The sequence below is a fragment of the Macrobrachium rosenbergii genome, chromosome 47, assembly GCF_040412425.1.
Source record: "Macrobrachium rosenbergii isolate ZJJX-2024 chromosome 47, ASM4041242v1, whole genome shotgun sequence".
NCBI classification, from domain to species: domain Eukaryota; kingdom Metazoa; phylum Arthropoda; class Malacostraca; order Decapoda; family Palaemonidae; genus Macrobrachium; species Macrobrachium rosenbergii.
In genome coordinates, this window is record NC_089787.1 from 18204317 (window position 1) to 18224129 (window position 19813).

At 37.8% G+C, this 19813-nt stretch overlaps 1 protein-coding gene across 8 annotated transcripts in view; it reads right to left on the reverse strand.

Annotated features, from left to right (window-relative positions):
* Positions 1-256: 256 nt before the first annotated feature.
* pio (piopio) overlaps positions 257-19813 on the reverse strand; it is a 193262-nt gene continuing 173705 nt past the window's right edge. For 4 of the 8 annotated variants that reach the window (XM_067090084.1, XM_067090083.1, XM_067090082.1 and 1 more), the window contains 6 exons: positions 15446-15582; positions 9845-9892; positions 8163-8393; positions 7039-7201; positions 4530-4688; positions 257-4069 (listed from right to left, as the gene is read on the reverse strand). In XM_067090084.1, coding sequence (XP_066946185.1) covers positions 3812-4069; positions 4530-4688; positions 7039-7201; positions 8163-8393; positions 9845-9892; positions 15446-15582 — 996 coding nt within the window. In that variant the 3' untranslated portion in view covers positions 257-3811. The remainder of the gene's footprint in view (positions 4070-4529; positions 4689-7038; positions 7202-8162; positions 8394-9844; positions 9893-15445; positions 15583-19813) is intronic. The other 4 variants (XM_067090089.1, XM_067090088.1, XM_067090087.1 and 1 more) reach the window with 1 other exon arrangement.

Consider the following 19813-nt stretch of genomic DNA (forward strand, 5'->3'; position numbering starts at 1 on the left):
CTTATATTTGGTCTGACGAAATGACTTGAAAATGCTGCCCCAGTTAGCACCATAGAATATGATTGTGTAAAAGGCTTCAGGTTTGGATATACAGTATAGGAAAAATGTAGTTTATTTTAAAAATTTAAAAAAATTCTTTTAAGATAAGATTGCAAATTTCAGACACTGAGAAGATAATTGATGGCTATATTTAAGGATGTCATGGACTGCTATTTTGAAGACAAAGGAGTGGGGAGTATTACAATGAAACACCATGTAAAAATTCATTACTTTTATTTGGTGACCCCGGTGGAGTAACTACAGAACCATCACCAACCCTCCATAGCAGAGAGAGGAAGACGCAACAACTAATAAGAGAGACTTCTTTTGAGTTGAACAGTCGTCTTTGCCAGATCCCAACGCATCGTTTACGTTCACTGACAAAAAAAACTCAAGTTACTTTGGTGAGTGTTAATCATCGTTTCTGAATATTTATGTGCGAGTCAATCTAAAAAAAAAATACAATGTAATTGCAACTGCAAAAGTTATCCCTCTCAAGTTTTGCACGTAGAGGTTGCTTAGACTTTTAACCCCATTAAAAAGGACCCTCAATAGCTTTTGGAACCCCTTTTATCTATTGGCAGAGTCTGTGCAACATAGCACCAATATTACATAAAGGATAAAGCCCACTCTATCAGAGCGCACTGTGTATGCATACACTTAGTGTGTGGACGTATCCTCGTCTATATCTGCAAAACCAAGACAATAGAATTCTAATCTACAGCTTCAAAACAACATACCAAGAAGAGAGTTTGGGGTTTTAAGTTATTAATCAAGAAAACACTTGACAAGTATAAACAAACATAATGTATATCATGATAGCTTGGGTTAAATACACGCAATGCTCATGATTATTTGGCAATAGTTCCCGTGGTATACACTTCGCCAGACATAGATTTAGAGATGCATTAGGTAATGATGGTATGCTTTTGCAATTGCAACAGCAGCAGAAGCAGTGACATGACAAGATAAAGTGATGTGGAAGCAATGCATCTGTAAACCAGTGTCTGAATTTGCAAAACCACATGTTGTTTTTAATTAAACGTACATTAAAATAAGCTTAAAAATAATAGCTGCCACTTGGGGCTGTCAGTTATATAAGTTAGAACATACATAAAGTGTTACACAAGAAATAATCCAAATGAAAAACACATAGAGGCATAATCTGCCTTACATCAGTGGTTCAAGTTACCAGTATTTCACAGATAACTCCTAATTTGCTATTAAAAAAAAAAAACGGTTACATAAATTAATGAATGCTACATAGCATGCTAGGTATACTACTTACATTAGTACACCTTTTCAAGGGCATCCGTCTCTTCGGAAAAGAGATGAATGATTTTAACACTACTATTATGCTGTGTCCATGTTACGGCAACAGTTAACCTACAGAAAGTCAAATGTTGTTCAAAGAAACCTGCACAGATTCAGACCGCACCCTTCATTCAACTTCAACTAAACCTCGCTAAATCCCTTTAGGATAACAGATCCCAGTGGTACACTCATATTTTAGCACATAACCTGTATTTTTGTTCGCAAGTGAATTTAACGCAACCAAGCGGCATTTCGGAACATATGCAAACCTGGGGTGATTACTACTAGTTTCATATTTGTAGAAACAAATTTCATATATAAAAGATTTTACACAAGTTTGTTTGACTGTGGTTTTCCAACAGTAAACATTTAAAATTCCATATAACGAAGATTATTAATAACAGATTTTTGCGTTTACGATCACACAGACACGAATTAAATTTATCCTCACAGTATTAAAACTTTTCAAGCAAGCCATTACCAAGAACAAGTCAAAAGTGATACTTATCTGTCAAGTACAACCCTGTAACTTGAGAGCGCTCACATTTGTCACAAAATGAGCACAAAGTTCAGAAAGGGTTTATTACTTTTGTACCTTTTATCATTGGGCATCCTAATGAAGAAAAATAAAAGCACAATAAATAAAAAGAAACGAAAGATGAAAAATCCCACGACTGGTGTGTTTTCAAAATGTTAAGTATCAGTAAGCCCATGGCTTATGGCACTAAACTATAGCTACACTATAGTGAGGATATGGGCATTGCAAATATGTCCGTAAAAATTTCAGAAAGCCTTCTTTTTTTTAAACCTGAATGTTGTTCAGTTTTGGAAGACTTCCTACTTGCATGCTGTGAAGAATACTGATGTAATTAGAAAAATATTAAACTGCCAAGAAAACATTTCAGGACAGACTCAGCAATGGCCACATCCCTCTCGATTTAAATTGAATGGTGAAACACTTTTGATAAGACTACTTCCAATGTTGCCAGTAGAATTTCCAGCTGATTTCATGGGTCAATTTAACATGAAATACATTTGCTCCGTAAGGAGAGGAACAAAGGCTAATCAGTTTTTATGACTCATTTAGGAGTAATCCGGAGGATCACTTCCAGTTCTGTTTTACAACAAAGAGGGACACGGTCTGACTTTCACCAACTAAAGGAAAAACTAAACAACTACACCAGCTACCTGCTGCTCATCTTTGTAAGAAAAGACTCCAGCAAGTTGTCTCGCTTATTAAGTCGCTTATGCCGCAGTAAACTTAAACTTCTATTAAATTAGGTACAAGCAGAATGGCTTGTGAACGGAACATGACAGAGACATAGAAGAGGAAGGAGACTCTTGCCAAGCAGCGACGACTCTGATTATGGTTACTTTTGGCAGCCGTCTGTTGATACTCAACATTATATTGAAAACAAACATGTGGAGTATAGGTATTACGACACAATCCTTGTTTGCTTCACTCAAAAGCCAAATTCTGTTGACCACGTTAAGTGACAGTGACGAGGAATTACTACCCGCTAGCAGTAATTCCCATGCCTGACGTCCAAAGTCGTAGCTGCTCAGTCTTTTAGAGAATCCCATCAACATCTTCTTAAGCATCAACATCACAACCGGTTAGTGAGTTTGCGGAGATGTTTCTTTAACCTTGGTTAATTCAAGTTAAAACATTTAACAGATCCTATTGATAAGAGAATGTATGTAAGCTTTTAGGTCAGAGTTAAGGTGATTGTCATCCTTTTTGTTATTTTTACAAGTATTTTCTCCGGAGCACCGTTTTATGTTTAGTTTAATGTATAGCTGATGGTTATTTTGGGTTACATGAAAATGTACATAATGGTACTTGGAATATACAGTACACAGAGTGTCAGATACAACCGAGTGGTTATCTCGTCATGGTGAAGAATTTTGTTCAAGTTCTCTGTTGACTTTTTATCAAGTACAGCACATGGAAATACTCATTACTGTACCTGCCTTCACTCTGGATAACAATCCTTTATTTTTATTTGGCCTTCTGTAACAATTGTGCTAATTCTCCGACGATTCAACAGACTCTCTTGAGGTGCTATCACAGCTATGAAAAAGGTCTTCCTCTCTTTCCACATCACTTGCAACGAAGATCCTTTTTTTCAGTTCATCTTTTACAACTTTAAATCACTCTCTCAGCACACTTCCTTTGAGTCACCAAATATCCTGTTCTAATTTCCCCTGTCTATAATTTTTTTTGAAGATATACTGTGTAGTACATCTATCAAGTTTTATATTTTCATGCCTTGATTCTCGAATTGCAAACTGGAGTTCCTATAAACCTTCTTCAAGGCATGTATTGATATACAGATGGGCTGGGAGCAGAGGAGTTCAACAATACCAAACTTACAGGCAGATTCTGACACTGCATTAGAGAAAACAACTGTAATTTTGCCAGGACTGGGACACACTTCCTCCATGTCTAGCTGCTTTAAGAAGAGTGACTGTAAGCCGTGTTGGTGTAAGGACTTGAGTAAATCGAGGAACCAGTGGTGGAGTCCTCCTTTCTCCTGCGTCGCCTCGAGATGAGGATGAGGATAGCAGCTATGACTGCTACCATGAGGATAAGCCCGGCAATGGCAATGCCAATTGCGAAAGTCTTTGGAGAAAGACAGAAGGTGTTGGGGTCTTCTTCAATCTCCTCCCGGATGGGGGTCAGCGTCTCGGCAGCACCCTCTGGCTCAGGGAGCTGGAAAATGAAAGATCATAAATACATGGAATTTGGGGAGAGGAGCCTCATTTGTACATGCTTAATGTGATATCAAAGAGCATTTAATATTTGTGAATTTAATATTCACAAATGCAATAGGTGATGCATATGCTTTACACTTCAGGTAATATGTCATATTCCTTTTTATTGGGGGTAATTCTTACATACTGTTCAAGATAGCTTATATCCCTGTGCCAATAGGCGAGGAGATATGAGGTATCTTTAACAGTAGGTAAGTATCAAATAGTAATTTTATGAAAATTTATATAATGGCTGAAATGTTTTCATTCTGACCCTCATACGAACAAGGAACACCCACTAGCCAATGTAGATTGCAGGCTGCTACATTAAACAAACTTCAGAAACAAGTATACGACAAAATCTGCGGTCAAGACATATTAGCTAATGCACATTCGTGAATGTCAAAAGAAGGAATTACCTCATCGTCCTCATTGACATATAAGCCAGTAAACACTTCAATTGTCAGGTTCTCGTCCACCTCAGCTTCAGTCCCCTTCAGGGTACCATTGCCATCGATTTCGGCAACGTCCCTTCGGCGACGGCGCAGAATGTTCCCACCCTCCACGCAAACAGGAGGCTGCAAAACGAAGTTTAAGCAAAGTTAGCAGAAACATGCAAGGGTTATAATGAAGACACTTGGTAGTGTCTTTGTCAAACTGGCCAAGCAATTTTTTATTATACAATAAACAGATACTGACCAGTTGTTATTTGGTTACATGAGTAGTAATACAATGAAATTGTACAATATAACTAGAGTAACATGTATTGCACTAAAATACAAGAAATTTAATTACAGTATAGTTAAACGATGTTAAGGACTTGAGACAGGACAGTGGTTACAAAAGATTACCAAGTAAGTTGCAGTACTGTAGTTATAAGTTACAAGAATGACAGGTAATATGATGATGACAGACTCCTCCGAGCTGCATGGCCCAAAGAGCATCTGTGAAATTCCATATCTTGTGTCTTTACTCTTTCTTCCACAGTTCCACTCTTCTCCAGCCTTCCTACTCATAGTCCTCATTCATGTAAGACTGGGACTGACAACTCATATGGTGCTTACAGGAGCTGAGCTAACAATATCACATTCTGTTCTTCTAAGGGTTGTGCATAGCACAATGTCGTAGCCATCTCCATCTTCCCATCATCTTAACCATATCCAGCTCTACATTACCATCAAACTCCTAACGTTCTTCTTAAAGCTTTTTTCTTAGATTGACAAAATCATTTATAGTCTCATCATACCATTATTCAAGTCCGTGTAGCAACAAAGATTGTACTAGACTTGTATATAATCTTACTTTTGTATTACAGTACCAAATCTTATTCAGCCTGCCCACTGTTCGACTGCTTTTCTAGTTTTCCATCAAATTCCAACTCAAATGAACCTGTGTTGGAGATTGCTGTTCAAACATATTTGAATGATTCAACCTCATTAAGCTTTCTCAATCTGTTTTGTCATCCTGTGTGCATACTCTGTCCTAATTACTTCTGTTTTTCTTAGGTTATTTTGAGTCCCATCTCTCTCTAGATATCTAGTGCATTCTCTTATGCAAGCTTTGTAAATCTTTAGGGGTTCTGCTGATTATAACTGCATCATCCTTATATTCTCAGTCAATCAACTTTCGTTAACCCAGGCTGCATCTTACCTTCCATCTCCAACCATTTTTTCCTTAATAAAATTATGAGAAGGAAAAACACAAAGGTAAAATAATATTCCTTTGTAGCACCCCACTATTTACTGCATATTCACTTGATAGGGCCCCATCAACATTAACTTTGTATTTACTTGTTCATGAATAATTTCAATCAGCTTTACATATTTAACAGAATGCCCCAGTGATGGAAGACCTTCAATAACACTGTTCTGTGGTTGCTGTCAAACACCATCTTAACAAAAGCAATCAGAAGGGATTTTTACATTCCATACACTACTGCACAATAAATCTCAACACATTTTATCTGTACAACTCCTGCCTTTCCTAAAACCAGTATTTTCGTCTAGAAGCATTTTGTTAATGTCCTTCTCCAACCTCTTGAGAATATGCATATTGAAAGTTTGCTTGACAATCAATGCAAGTGCAGTAACTCTACTGTTACGACAGTCAGTCAGCTCACCTTTCTTTGGTACCTTTGCTCTGACTCCCAATTCCCAGCCATTGGGTTTTGTTTCCTCGTTTCATATTCTGCAAAACAGTCTACTATGTATACAAGATGTCATTACAGTCTCAGCTAAAATTATCTTTCTGGTGATTCCATCATAGCTGAGTTTAGGACCCTAATCCAGGTGCTAACAGGTGGCACGTAAGACTTACATAATTTTGAAATGAGCAACTTACAGCACAAGAATACTAATTTATCCATGCTGATATAAAGATGAGTATAAAATGTGATGTACGGTATTCAAGTATTACCTAAAATAGATGGCCAGCTTACAGAGATCAATATTTAGTATAAGAAGTATTGTCATTTAGCCTAATTCAAGCACTCATAGGCTTTACAACAGGTGGTCTTCTCACAAAAACAGGAATCATTAAGTATTTCTTCACACTGATGTGATGTCTGTCGAGTTATAAGCATTTTATACAAAACACATTGTGTTCCACTGCAAAAACATCCAAGCATGGCCATGTGTAATCCATTTCAAGATGAATGTAACTGTTATGAAGACAATTGACATAAGAATATAAGACCCTTGAAATGTTATATACCTAGTAAGCAACCACAAGAATCTACTAGGCAAATGATTCCTCAACACTGTGGACCTCTTGGGCCTTGTTGTGACCTACTGCAACTCACACCAAGACTCCAATTGGTCTTGGAATGAATTTTGTTCTGTGCATGTGCTGATCCCAAGAGCTTATGTAATGCCTGTTCACCTGGATGTCAAAATTAATCATGCTTAGATTTTTACAAAAATTACTCACCACATCATCGCAGCCTCCTGCGTTTTTAATGCAGAGCTTGACGTTGCACTGGTAATACACTGAAGAGGTGTAAGGGAACTTGTGTGCCTGGAAACGAACTGCAGCTGTGGTCTTGGACGCTGAGTACTCAAAGGTGCCCAAAATCTCGTAGTCGACTGGACAACTGCAATTAATGTTCATGAGTGATAAAAGTAGCTGACCTTATATGTACATGCTTTTATATACTAAGAAATCACAAAAGTAAGCGTGTGATTTAGTTTAATAGCTGAAGCCACTGGGAAAGTTAAAAATAAAACGACAGAGTGCCAAAGTACTTTCGTGTTTTAACATTGTGCCCCAAAGATGTGTTAAAATACACAAAAGTACTTGGCAATCTGTCATTTCATTTATAACTTTCCCAGTGGCTTCAGCTAACTAAACTACTTTGATATACAGAGAAAGCGCTTTAGTAATATGCTTGCAAGATCTTTGATTCTCAGTGTATGTCAAGTATCAATCAATGCATTCACTTCATTCTCCCCTTCTGTAATGACTCAACATTCCTTATCTCCCTTACAATAAATACTCACTCATCTTCCTTTCTCTGTAACTTACTATCCTCCTTTAATCTTCTTGGTGATGAATATTCAATGTTCTCCCCCAATCAGTCCCACTTTCCTCTGGTGCAGAGCCTTCTCTATTAATCTCCCTCTCGCTGCCTCTCTCCCCAGAACACAACCATCAATAATTTTCCTGATTTTCCTGTCTCCAAATGCTCACTTCTCTCTCTCTCTCTCTCCCTACTTCCCCTGCTCACCCTTCTCCTACAATTTTCTTGCTACACCCCTTTAGACACGTAGTTTTCCCTGAATTGCCCTTTCCATCACACTCCCTACTTCCCAATACAAACCAATTATGTCCCTTTCACCAGTACTAAACATCCCTTCCATTATAGACTCACTTCTCCCCAACTCTCACCTCCACTAATCAAATCTCTGCTTCCATTAAATGTTGAGCCTTTCACTTTAATCTATCTTTCAATAGTCAATACCTCCACCTCCAAATAATCTCCTTTCTCTTCAAACGCTAATTTCCCATTTGCCAAACAATCACCTTTCTTCCTTCATTACACTTCCTCCACATACCCTTCACTGTTGATGAGCATTTGTTCTCCCCATCCCAGGCCGTCTCGGACGAGGCAGTCTGTGACCTTCATGCCGTAGATTTCCTGATCGTCGAGGGTTATGACCATAGTGAGGGGATCTCCGATGCGCACGTTCTCCGCCACGGCTTTGTCCGCCGGGGAGCCGGCAAAGATCCTCATGTAGCATCCTGGCATAGGTGCTGTGGCTGTCAGTGGAGTCGTGCCCACAAAGCTGCATGGCGAGAGGGAAGAAGAGGAGTTCTCTGTTTACAAAATTTGAGAAACAGGGATGCCTAGGCGTTTGTTAGTGTCTACATACCTATGTTAATAACGGGGGAAAAGGAAAATGTTAATCTGTTTATTGTTTGGTTATTCTTCTCACAAGATTATTGTAATTTATTGAAATATACTGCGACTGACGACCTGAGCCCGTTCACATGCAAGACAAGGCTTTGAAATCTCGAAGGATATTAAAGAGATTGAAAGGCACAGAATGAGAGCTGCAGTATAGTGTAATGAGTGCCACCATTACTGCAGGAGACTGAAAACCTCTTTAGACCTCAGAGGAGAATCACTTGAACGACCACCGGGAAGTACACAGATGACGTACCATGCATTCCATTCCTTCCTCCATCATCATCTTTTCATGCAACATGCATGAACATTATTACCTACTGTATTTGATTCAAACTGCTTACCTTTTGTGGCATTAATATACTGTATGTATGTACGATGTATTAAACATCATAGTTAAGATTTAACGTCAGTCAAAATGCAAGAATTTGAAGCATTAATTTATCATCAGTGGTCAAAGTCTATTGGGTAAAAAGACTGTCTTTATGATTGACCTGAACCTGAAGTCTAATCTGAATACTAGTGACTGTTCACAATGGCATCTGACTTGGTTAATTACGATAATTTTTATTGTAATCTATGGGTCACGATCACAAAATCCAGAAAAATACAACAAATCTTGACTTGTGCTTTCCCGAAATTCTTGGACATGATTTCGACCACTATATCCTTTAAAAATCCCAATGGGAAATAAAATTAAGGTTTGTATTTTCCCTGTTGGGCTTTGAACCACAGGCAGAGAAAGAAATACTTTCAATGCTGAACTATTATGCTTAAACGGAATGGTACCTGTAAAAAATTATCTTGGCTCATATGTATACTTATTTGAATGCATATAAATACATAAACGATGAAACAGATTCATGTTAAGCACTGTAGAGTCAGGGATAAACACTAAGAACATTTTTTTCTCAAGTCTTGGTTCACATATTTGTAGGATTTCAGTGGAAATCGTATCCAAAAACATTACTAAATCAACAGTTCAAGATTTCACTGCATGACAATTTTTATTTCCATCCCTGTACACATTACTATGACAAAGATTTCCAGTGATCACTAGATCTGAACCATTTATGGGCTGGAAAGAGACCCTAAATCAAAATACAGTCACTTGGGTAGACATATAAGGTTGTCTAAAACTAAAAGTGGTCCTCTGGCAAAAAAAAAAATTTGTTACTTCCTACGAAGATCAACAACGTCTAGTCTAAGTGATGGTTAAAAGTCAAATGAAAGGTTGGGTTAATCTACAATTAACAACCCTCAAAGTCATGAACATACTGGGATCCACCTGAACGCACCCTCATCTTGGTTACGTGCAACAGAACTCACCTTGATCCATTGGGTGCCTTCCATTCGACATCGGTCACGAAGTCTCCACTGTGGTGAGAAGACTTGCTTAGTACAACTATTTATTTCAATTCCCTGCTGTCTGTCTGGTAATTGCACTGTTTGGCTAAGCACACCAAAAGTGACACACGATACAAGGCTGGTTAAATTATCCTTTAGGAGGTTTTAGTACGTTATGACTCAAAGGAAAAAAGCGTACAAATGGGTTCGGAACTTCAAACTAGCTTTAGTTACTCGGAAGTTAAAAAAAAGTCGGTAAAAAATGCTTATGTTCCCAGAAAAGGCTTTGGTATTTTGGACTTGAAAAGAAATAGCTTACAGATGTTTTTAAACTACTGTATCTGCTTCTGTTTTAGAGAATTTAAATAATGGATTAGACCTCAGTATTCCTCAGAGGCTGTTGTGTTTCAGACTAACAAATTATGTACAAACTCTTCAGCTTTCCAAATTAAAAATAGAGGGCCAAAAGGGTGAAATTATAATGAAAACTATGGACTGAATACAAACCAGCTCAAAAGTTTTTGTTTCCTAATTTCAAAGTGAATGTTAGAAAAAAAAAGACTGGATTTTCAGAATTTCACTAATTAGGTCACAATGGGCCACTAACACAGACTTTTAAGAAAATTCAACTCCAAAGCATTGGTTCTGCAACGAAAATTTTTTTACAAAGCATTTTTTTCAGAACCAAGAAAAAATTTATAAAAAAAGTAAGTGTTCTTGAGCCTTTATATAATGATTCAATAAAACAAACTCATTAACTATCAAATATTAAACAAAAATATATACATAAATCATATAATCACATAGATGATCGACACATTACACATGGCCCCTATCATTGAAAGCAATCTTTTTGTTAGTACTATGTACACAAAGATGCTCCATGCAAAAAGGCCATATTTTTCAACATCTGTTGCTGCCTCCCCACTACAGAATGGTTAGTTGGACTGTTGGTGTGTGATTTTAAACTTCGTACGAATAATACTATCATCAATGTTATTTTTTTTTAGTTTATTTACATATGTGTGTTTGTATGTACGCTTGGCTGCACTAGGGCAAGAGCCTGTGCCAACACAAGGCTGGCTTAATGTACAACAAACGAATATATTCATGTCTGCATATGTTAGTTAGTCCTGTTGTGTAAAACAATTTATCATAGAAAAGGCAATAAAACTACATGAATAGAGGCAAAAAAAAAAAGTGATTAGTATGTCTGTAAAATTTGTAACCTATCTCACAGACATAATTCTTTGCTCTAGGCATTACAAAACACAACGACAGTGATAACATACTACAAGCGCCTACTGTCGGTTACTGTGTTGATCATGCAGTGCTCCAACGCCCCTGACAAAAGCTTGTGAGAAGTCGCTTTGTGTTTTGGGGAGCCGTTCAGTGCGTGCAGTTCTGACTAAGTTATTCTCAGCGCGTGCTTCGTGTGAAAACTAAGGAGCTTCGTGAGGAAAATTAGTAACAACTAACAACAGTTTTGGTAAAATTAATAACAGGAATTGTAACAGCAGCTGGTAATAACAATTACGTTGACAAAGTGATTGGAAAAACATTGGTCGTTAAATATCTACTGGTCATCTTCGAGTCACTTTTCGTCAAAATGTGATCTTTCGTCTCTCATGATGATATTAAGCCACAAAAACTCAAAATATAATACTGTATAGATTTCACATACTTTGGGAATATCATACACCCTACTTCCTGGACAGGATTTGAATGCATGTTGTTTTGGGTTTGAGCAAGTTAGCTGACCTTATCCACTCAGCCATGGTTGAGTGTGGTATAGAATTTTATTTAAATCAGAGCACTCTTAAGAAATTTATAAATATATTTTTAGATACTGTATGAATGTACAAATAACAAAAGCATCATAACAGAGAAGATATTAATAAATACAAACATTACTTCTGATTAATGAATGAATGAAAAACGTCTTAAGCCAAATTAGTAAAATTATCCACATGAATTAAAAACTTCTTAAAACTTAATTCTGATGTTAATTCTTATGTTCATTTGAAGTTAACTTGAATGTGTACAAACATTTTACAGTTAAATATATATACAGCAATTTATGACACATTGGGATTGAACCGCAGTGTTTCAAATGAAAGGCTAGGGTGCTACCAGTTGACCCAAACAAGTCAGAGAAGATGTTGGAACATAAGTAATTCTGTTGGGCAGAATTACTCGGGTTCCAACTTCTTTTCTGACGTGTGGGTCAACTGGTAGCGCCCTAGCCTTTCATTTGAGACACTGCAGTTCAATCCCAATGCGAGTCAAATTTATTTCCATGAAACACATACCCATGTGTTCATAGTTCATATATATATATAATATATATATATATATATATATATATATATATATATATATATATATATATATATATATATATATATATATATATATATATATATATATATATATATATATATGGATAAAATCTATCCTTATGATATTAGTTTTAGTGATAGGCCATCCAAATTAACAGGTCAAGATCTGAAAATGCAACTCTACATCATCTAAAAAGCCAATCTAACTAACTCCCATCTAAAACCTAATATCTAAATCATCTAAATATCAAACGGCTTTCGGGAAGAACACACCCACTTTCAAGTTACTAACAGCCATAAAGAGGCTTCAGTTTTATCTTTTTCTATTTCTAAGTCAAGTATTGGCATGAATTACTTTTTTTTTAGTATTTAGGAACAAGTAAAGAGGAGCTTTGACGTAGGTGTGAGCTTCTAAAAGCTGTAAATATTCAGCTACGTTAGGTCTACTGTTTATGACGTCACACAGGATTCGACGAAGGGTCCCTCGACGCTACTGCGCTTTGGTGCCATCAAAACGGGCTAAAATCTGTCATTTTGTAATATATATCATTAAAAAATTCTAATAAAATTACTTAAAACACTTTAAACTTTAATGTACCACTCCCAGTAAATGACTGTCGATAAGCAGAAATCAACACCAGTGACGAAAGTTTGCACGGAATCTTTCTCTACCGATCACTTGGTCAAAAAAAATTTATTTTTAAGAATTACTCCCATCGGAAATTTGCCAATATGCGGGAAACCAAAATTCAAATATATATTTTTGACAGATAACATCATTCGTCGCAAAAATGTACAAAAAAATGAGCATGAATTCCCTTAAATTTATTTTTGTATGAAAAGATCGGCACCCATACATTTCGCTCTCAAGAGACCCAACGTTCGAGACATCAGCCACGATAGAAAATCAGTATTTTGGTTATAATAAGTTATCAATGCGGGGTTTAGATCTACTAAATATTATACTAGTTTTATAACGGGGGTTATAAAGAGTTAGTTATACTTATAGTACAAGCTATAATGGTTTATTCTAAGGTTTAATTGGTTAGTTTGAAAGTGTCTAGAATCAGCAGGCAACATTTTATCCAAGTTACTGGTTAGTGATTAAAGAGTTTATGACCTGAAAGAGAAGTTGGTATTATAAAGTGTAAATTTTGAAACAACAAATCGGTTTATTGACAACCGACGGAATGTAATGCCCGCACGAACTCTAAAGAATAAATGTAATGATATAAAAAATTACTCACATAAGACTACGCAAATAAACAAGGCCATTATAGTGATTTTGAAATCTACCTTCAAATAGAGATAAATATTCAGAGAAAGTGAGAGAGAAAATACAATCACCTTCCCGCCGCCATCACAGCACTGACATACACATTAATTCGATTTCTGCGCCGCTCATGGATAACAGTGACTTTGCATGCGCCTTCTTGCAAAGTGTCAGCCCCGGCCAATTATCACCACCAGCGTCTATGAAGCGTTGATGTTCTGCGCTTCCTCCCGAATCATCATCACGCTTCACTTTTGCCTTCCGTTCTTCCGCCGCTATGTTAATGAGGCTTCTGCGTACGTTAGCGAGTGCGCGCCTTTACGTTTCTTACGAATTTTGTCTATTTTGTTTTTCACTCTATCACATGTTTGCGCCGCTTTATTCATAACAGCATATATGAGGAATAACGATAATCAGAGGAGGAAGAAGAATAAAAAGCCACTCACAACAATGATATATGACTTCCCTTGAAGCATTACTAAAAACAGATGACGAGAAACATCACTGAACTCTTAAAACGGGAACACTTGAAACCGATTGGTTGGTTTGGATTAAACGGTTTAAAGCCAGCACGGGCTCTTGTTCTAAATATAGTAAGGTGCAAAACGGATTAGGAGGCAAGTCTGGACCTCGGGACTCTGCCCAAACTAGCATTTTAACATCGAAAGACATTCCACCACCAAGGCGGGGAATGGCTCATTGGAGGGAGAGGGAGGGTGCGACTCGACACTCGGTAGATAATCCGTTACTCGACGACTTTTTTTTTTTTTTTTATGACTCGAGCCGCCAGGTTTTCCCCTCACTTCCTGGGTTATTTCACGGCTGAGCATAACGCCTAATAGGCGATGTATAATAGGGGATGAGCGCTGAACGCTGCTCAGAGGAGGAAGACCGAAAAAAAGGGTGTTTTAGAAGTTGAATAGCACCGAAAGATCGTACGATTAAACAGTCTCTCTCTCTCTCTCTCTCTCCCTGAATGACGGGTTACCCCAAGATGTAAGATGGCGTCTCGCTAGTCATTTTTATTTACTCTCTCCATTAGAAAGTGCTTGCTTGCTTCTCTCGACTTTTAACTAGGAAACTACCATAACTCAATTTGCGCAAGACAGTTGTCGCTTTTCTTTTTATAGCACTGCGTTTCGGCATATTTCCACAATCTGAATAGGCCGAAGAGGCCTTAAAATAATGAAGGGAAGAAGTTGATAATACCGGCAGTCAAGTGACTTCAGAAAAACTGATTCGTATAACCGTAAAATCGTTTAAAAGCTTGAGAAACCAGGTGTCTTGCAAGATGCTATCAAAACTTGCACCTCAGTCCAACGTTAGTGCATACGGGAATCTAAATTAAATTTAATCTTTGAATAAGAAATGAGCTGGGCATGGCTGCTACAATTACACGGGGCCACTGAGCTGATACATTTTTTCCTACAATTATACGGGGGCATTGAGCTGATACATTTTTTCTACAATTACACGGGGCCATTGAGCTGATACATTTTTTTCTACAATTATACGGGGGCATTGAGCTGATACATTTTTTTCTACAATTATACGGGGGCATTGAGCTGATACATTTTTTTAAAGTGATAGCGCACAAAAATATTATCAAAGGTGTCTGTTAAACAGACACACACTTTCGTGATAACAATATTAATTGTTTTGGTATGGGAAGCTTGTCGATATTACACTGAAATATTAATTGCAAGGCAAATAATTGGAGTAATCTTTAACGGCTTGGAATATTATCCCCATTATTTCTGTAATTCACAGATGGCGTCAGGTGAATTATCAACAGAGTTTAGACTTTTGCCATAAACATCTGAATAAGCAGGAAGAGGGAAGTATAGGAAGATGACTAGAATAATCTCTTTTACACCTAAAGTACGACTGAAACGATTGCAAACAAACTCTCAAAGCGTTGACACGCGTCTACTATGAAGAGTAAAACGAGTGATTCTTTTCTCTTACCTGACGTTGAAGGCATTGGTGACCGTCTTCTCCTGAGTCTGGTATTTACATCGTATGTGGTATCCCCGTCCCTGGTTCGTCACGAGTTTTCTGTGGGGTTGGACCACCACCGTGTTGAAGTATTCGATGCCGTCCTCCTGTCGACAGATAAATAAGTAACCGTGATGAGTTTTATTTTGAAAAACAATGACTGGCAACCTAGTCTTCCTCTTCTTTAATTTCCACCGCTACCTCTAGGCTTAGGGGTTAGAATCAGAATTAGAATATGATTTAAAGCTGAAAGGAAAACTGAGATTAAAGGTGGTTTGAAAGGTGTAACAGGAGGAAAATCTCAAAGCAGTTGCATAATTAAATAATTGTTAGGAGAGGGTGCAAAAAAGTTAAGTATACCTTAGTTTAACCAGACCACTGAGCTGATTAACAGCTCTCCTAGGGCTGGCCCGAAGGATTAGACTTATTTTACGTGGCTGAGAACCAATTGGTTACCTAGCAACGGGGCCTTACAGCTTATTGTGGAATTTCTATCACCAGAAATAGATTCCTCTAATTCTTCATTGGCCGGCCGGAGGCAGTCAGATGGAAGAAAGAGAATAAGGAATGGAATACAGAATTTATGCCAAAGGCAAGCGCTGGGACCAACGAGGTCATTCAGCGCTGAAACAGAAACTGAGAGTAGAAAGGTCTGAAAGGTGTAACAGGAGGAAAACCTCAAAGCAGTTGCACTATGAATCAGTTGTCAGGAGAGGGTGGAAAGGAAGGTGGAAGAAAGAGAATATGAACGGAAGTACAGTAAAAGGAATGAGAGGGGTTGAAGCTGCTTTTATCCTGCTTTCAACCTTAGCTTTGCACCTTCCCTGCTGTCTTCCAAGCCCATCAGTTCGCCCAGCTCTTCAGTGGGCTCCAACGTTTGCTTGGCTCAAAACAAACCCCATAGTGGTGGTAGTGCAGTCAGTGTACCTCACGCGGTGCACTGTAGGCATTACTAAGGTCCTGTTCACACAAGGCGGCAACGAGGAGAAATAACATGAGTAACATACGTTGAAAACACTGTATCCAAACCTGAGAGAATGTGAGCCTAGGTTCTTCATTTATTTCTGAATGACCATAAAGTAATTTGACAATTTACTTACACTGAATAAGGATGATAGTTCATTAAACAACATAATCCTGAATGTATTCATTTATGTGTAATTATGGATACATACATCCACACACATGTATGTATATATTATAAATATAACGTATGTATATATATGTTTACACATACATATAATATATATGTATTATATATATATATATATATATATATATATATATATATATATATATATATATATATATATATGTATGTATGTATAAATAATATATATATATATAGTATATATAAATGGCGTACATTCCACAGACCCATCAACGTTAACACCATTTTTGTTGAGAATAAGATACAAGCATGTAGCATTTTGCATAATTTTGTAAGAGCACGGAATGCTTATAGGTGGTGCGAAGACATGCTATTTCAGGCACCACCGATAAACCTGTCTGAGAGAAATGTACCCAGAGGAGGAAGCATGTCGCTGCCTCTGCAAGAGATCAATTTGCAGTCTATGAATTTCATTCATGAAGGCAGAGTTGAACTGCAGGATAAACTGATATAATGTAGAGTATAAACTTAGAAATTCAAATTCAATAAAAAGTGCAGATAACTTAACTACGATTTTTTACTTTAGTTTTAATCAGAACTGCAAATAATTCCAGGCAGTTCCCCCCAAAACTTTTTCTTTACTATTTTGTAATAATCATCTGATCTCATTGGACGGGTGGTTAACGTCTTCGGCTAGCACTCTGCAGGTCCCGCGTTCGATTGTCCGACCGGCCAATGAAGAAATAGAGGAATTTATTTCTGGTGATAGAAATTCATTTCTCGTTATAATGTGGTTCGGATTCCACAATAAGCTGTAGGTCCCGTTGGCTAGGCAACCAATTGGTTCTTAGCCACGTAAAATAAATCTAATCCTTCGGGCCAGCCATCTCTAGGAGAGCTGTTAATCAGCTCAGTGGTCTGGTTGAACTAAGGTATGCTTAACAACTGCGAGGTTTCCCTCGTTACACCTTTCAAAGCTTTCTACTCTTTAATTTCCCTTTCAGCGCTGAATGACCTCATAGGTCCCAGTGCTTGACCTTTTGGCCTAAATTTTATATTCCAAAAAAGAAGGCGTGGGGTTAGCAACCTCACCCCTAACGACTGACGTCACTGCATAAAATTTTCGTCTTGATTCATGAACTGCTGTGAATACAAATAATATGAGTAATAATAAAGTAACTCTACTTAACACTACCAACGTGACCACCAAAAAGTACCCAGACCCCTAAAATGCTAAAAATAACCTGCAAGATGAATGAAGGAACGCTTATAATAACGGAATCCGCTTAATTGACGCATTAAAAATGAAGAACGGGTCCCCGAATAATTTGGCTGGGCCGCTGCATTTCCGTTTTGCATTTGACCGCGAACGTGGCGTCGTCAGGTAGGACTCATTAACAACGGGAAAGGTAAATCCGATGGCTTTGGAATGTAAATTTCACAATTGCAGAAGACACACACATACACAATCACTGTAAATTTCACAATTGCAGAATCCACACACACAATCACTGTAAATTTCACAATTGCAGAATCCACACACATACACAATCACTGTAAATTTCACATTGCAGAATCCACACACATACACAATCACTGTAAATTTCCCAATTGCAAAATACACACACACAATCACTGTAAATTTCACAATTGCAGAATCCACACACACACAATCACTGTAAATTTCACAATTGCAGAATCCACACACACAATCACTGTAAATTCCACAATTGCAGAATCACACACACACAATCACTGTAAATTTCACAATTGCAGAATCCACACACATACACAATCACAACTTGCAGAATCCACACACACAATCACTGTAAATTTCCCAATTGCAAAATACACACACAATCACAAATTGCAGAATCCACACACACACAATCACTGTAAATTTCACAATTGCAGAATCCACACACACAATCACTGTAAATTCCACAATTGCAGAATACACACACACACAATCACAGTAAATTTCACAATTGCAAAATACACACACACAATCAGGCAGACCGAGAGACAACGTGACAGAATAGAACAGAATATAAGTAGAATTTAAACCAAAGCCCAAGCGCTGGGACCTATCAGGCCATTCAGCGCTAAAACATAATTGAGATAGAAAGGTTTGAAAGGTGTAACAGGAAGAAACCTCAAAACACTTGCGCTACGAAACAATCGTTAAGAGACGGTTGAGGAAAGTAAGATGGAAGAAAAGAGAATATGGACGGAGGTTCCTGTAAAATGAATGAAAGGGGTTACAGCTAGTGGCCGTAGGGACGCTGCAAAGAGCCTAAGTAATGCCTACAGTGTACCGCATGCTGTGCAATGACAGCACTAACCCCCCACGGGGACAGCGAGACATATACACCAGTTGAGTGCATATAATAATTCCAAGACCATCGCGTGCGTAGCATTAGTCTCTCGAACGATACAGCGTCCTGCATCACACACCAAAGAAGAAGAAGATTCCCTTACTCTGATAGTGGAAATATTTTTGTAATGTCTAATTTAGAAACATCCTTAATTTTTCGGGATTATTGTTGCTGAAAAGGGAAATGGATAAGAATGAAAATAAACATTTGGAAGAACTTTATGTAAAGTAAAGCTAAAGACGATTAGAATTGTAAGCAAGGGAATAAAGCTTTGCACCTCATGAGAATAGCGCAGTGTGCCCCCAAGTCCCAACCGCTTGCGGAGTGAGCCCTTAAGAACCAGGAAGAACGTCGCTCTCCTGCATCGCTTCGGCGCCAGTGAGAGGGAGAGTCAACCACACCATCGTGACAGAGAAATGTAAAAAACGATGAAAATGAAACTCGGTTGAAAATGAGATTAAAAGTAACGAGTAGGAATGAACCACCAGACACACCGGTACATTTGGAACAGAAGAGAGAATTTAGGCCTATGATGACGTCATTGAGCCCCGAAATGAAAATTGACAGTAAGAAGGTTTGACAGGTGTAACAGGACAAAAACCTTTTCCCAGTTGCAATACGAAACAACTGTTAGAGAGGGTGGAAAGTCAGATAGAAGAAAGAGAATATGAACAGTAAAAGGAATGAAAGGGGTTGTCGCTAGGGGCCGAAGGGACACCGCAGAGACCCTTAAGTAACGCCTACACTGCCCTGCAAGAGGCGTACTGACGGCAGTAACCCTCTACGGGGACATAATGCATATATAAATCAACTGGTTTTTCCATAAAGGGAAAGGAACGTTCGGTTCCA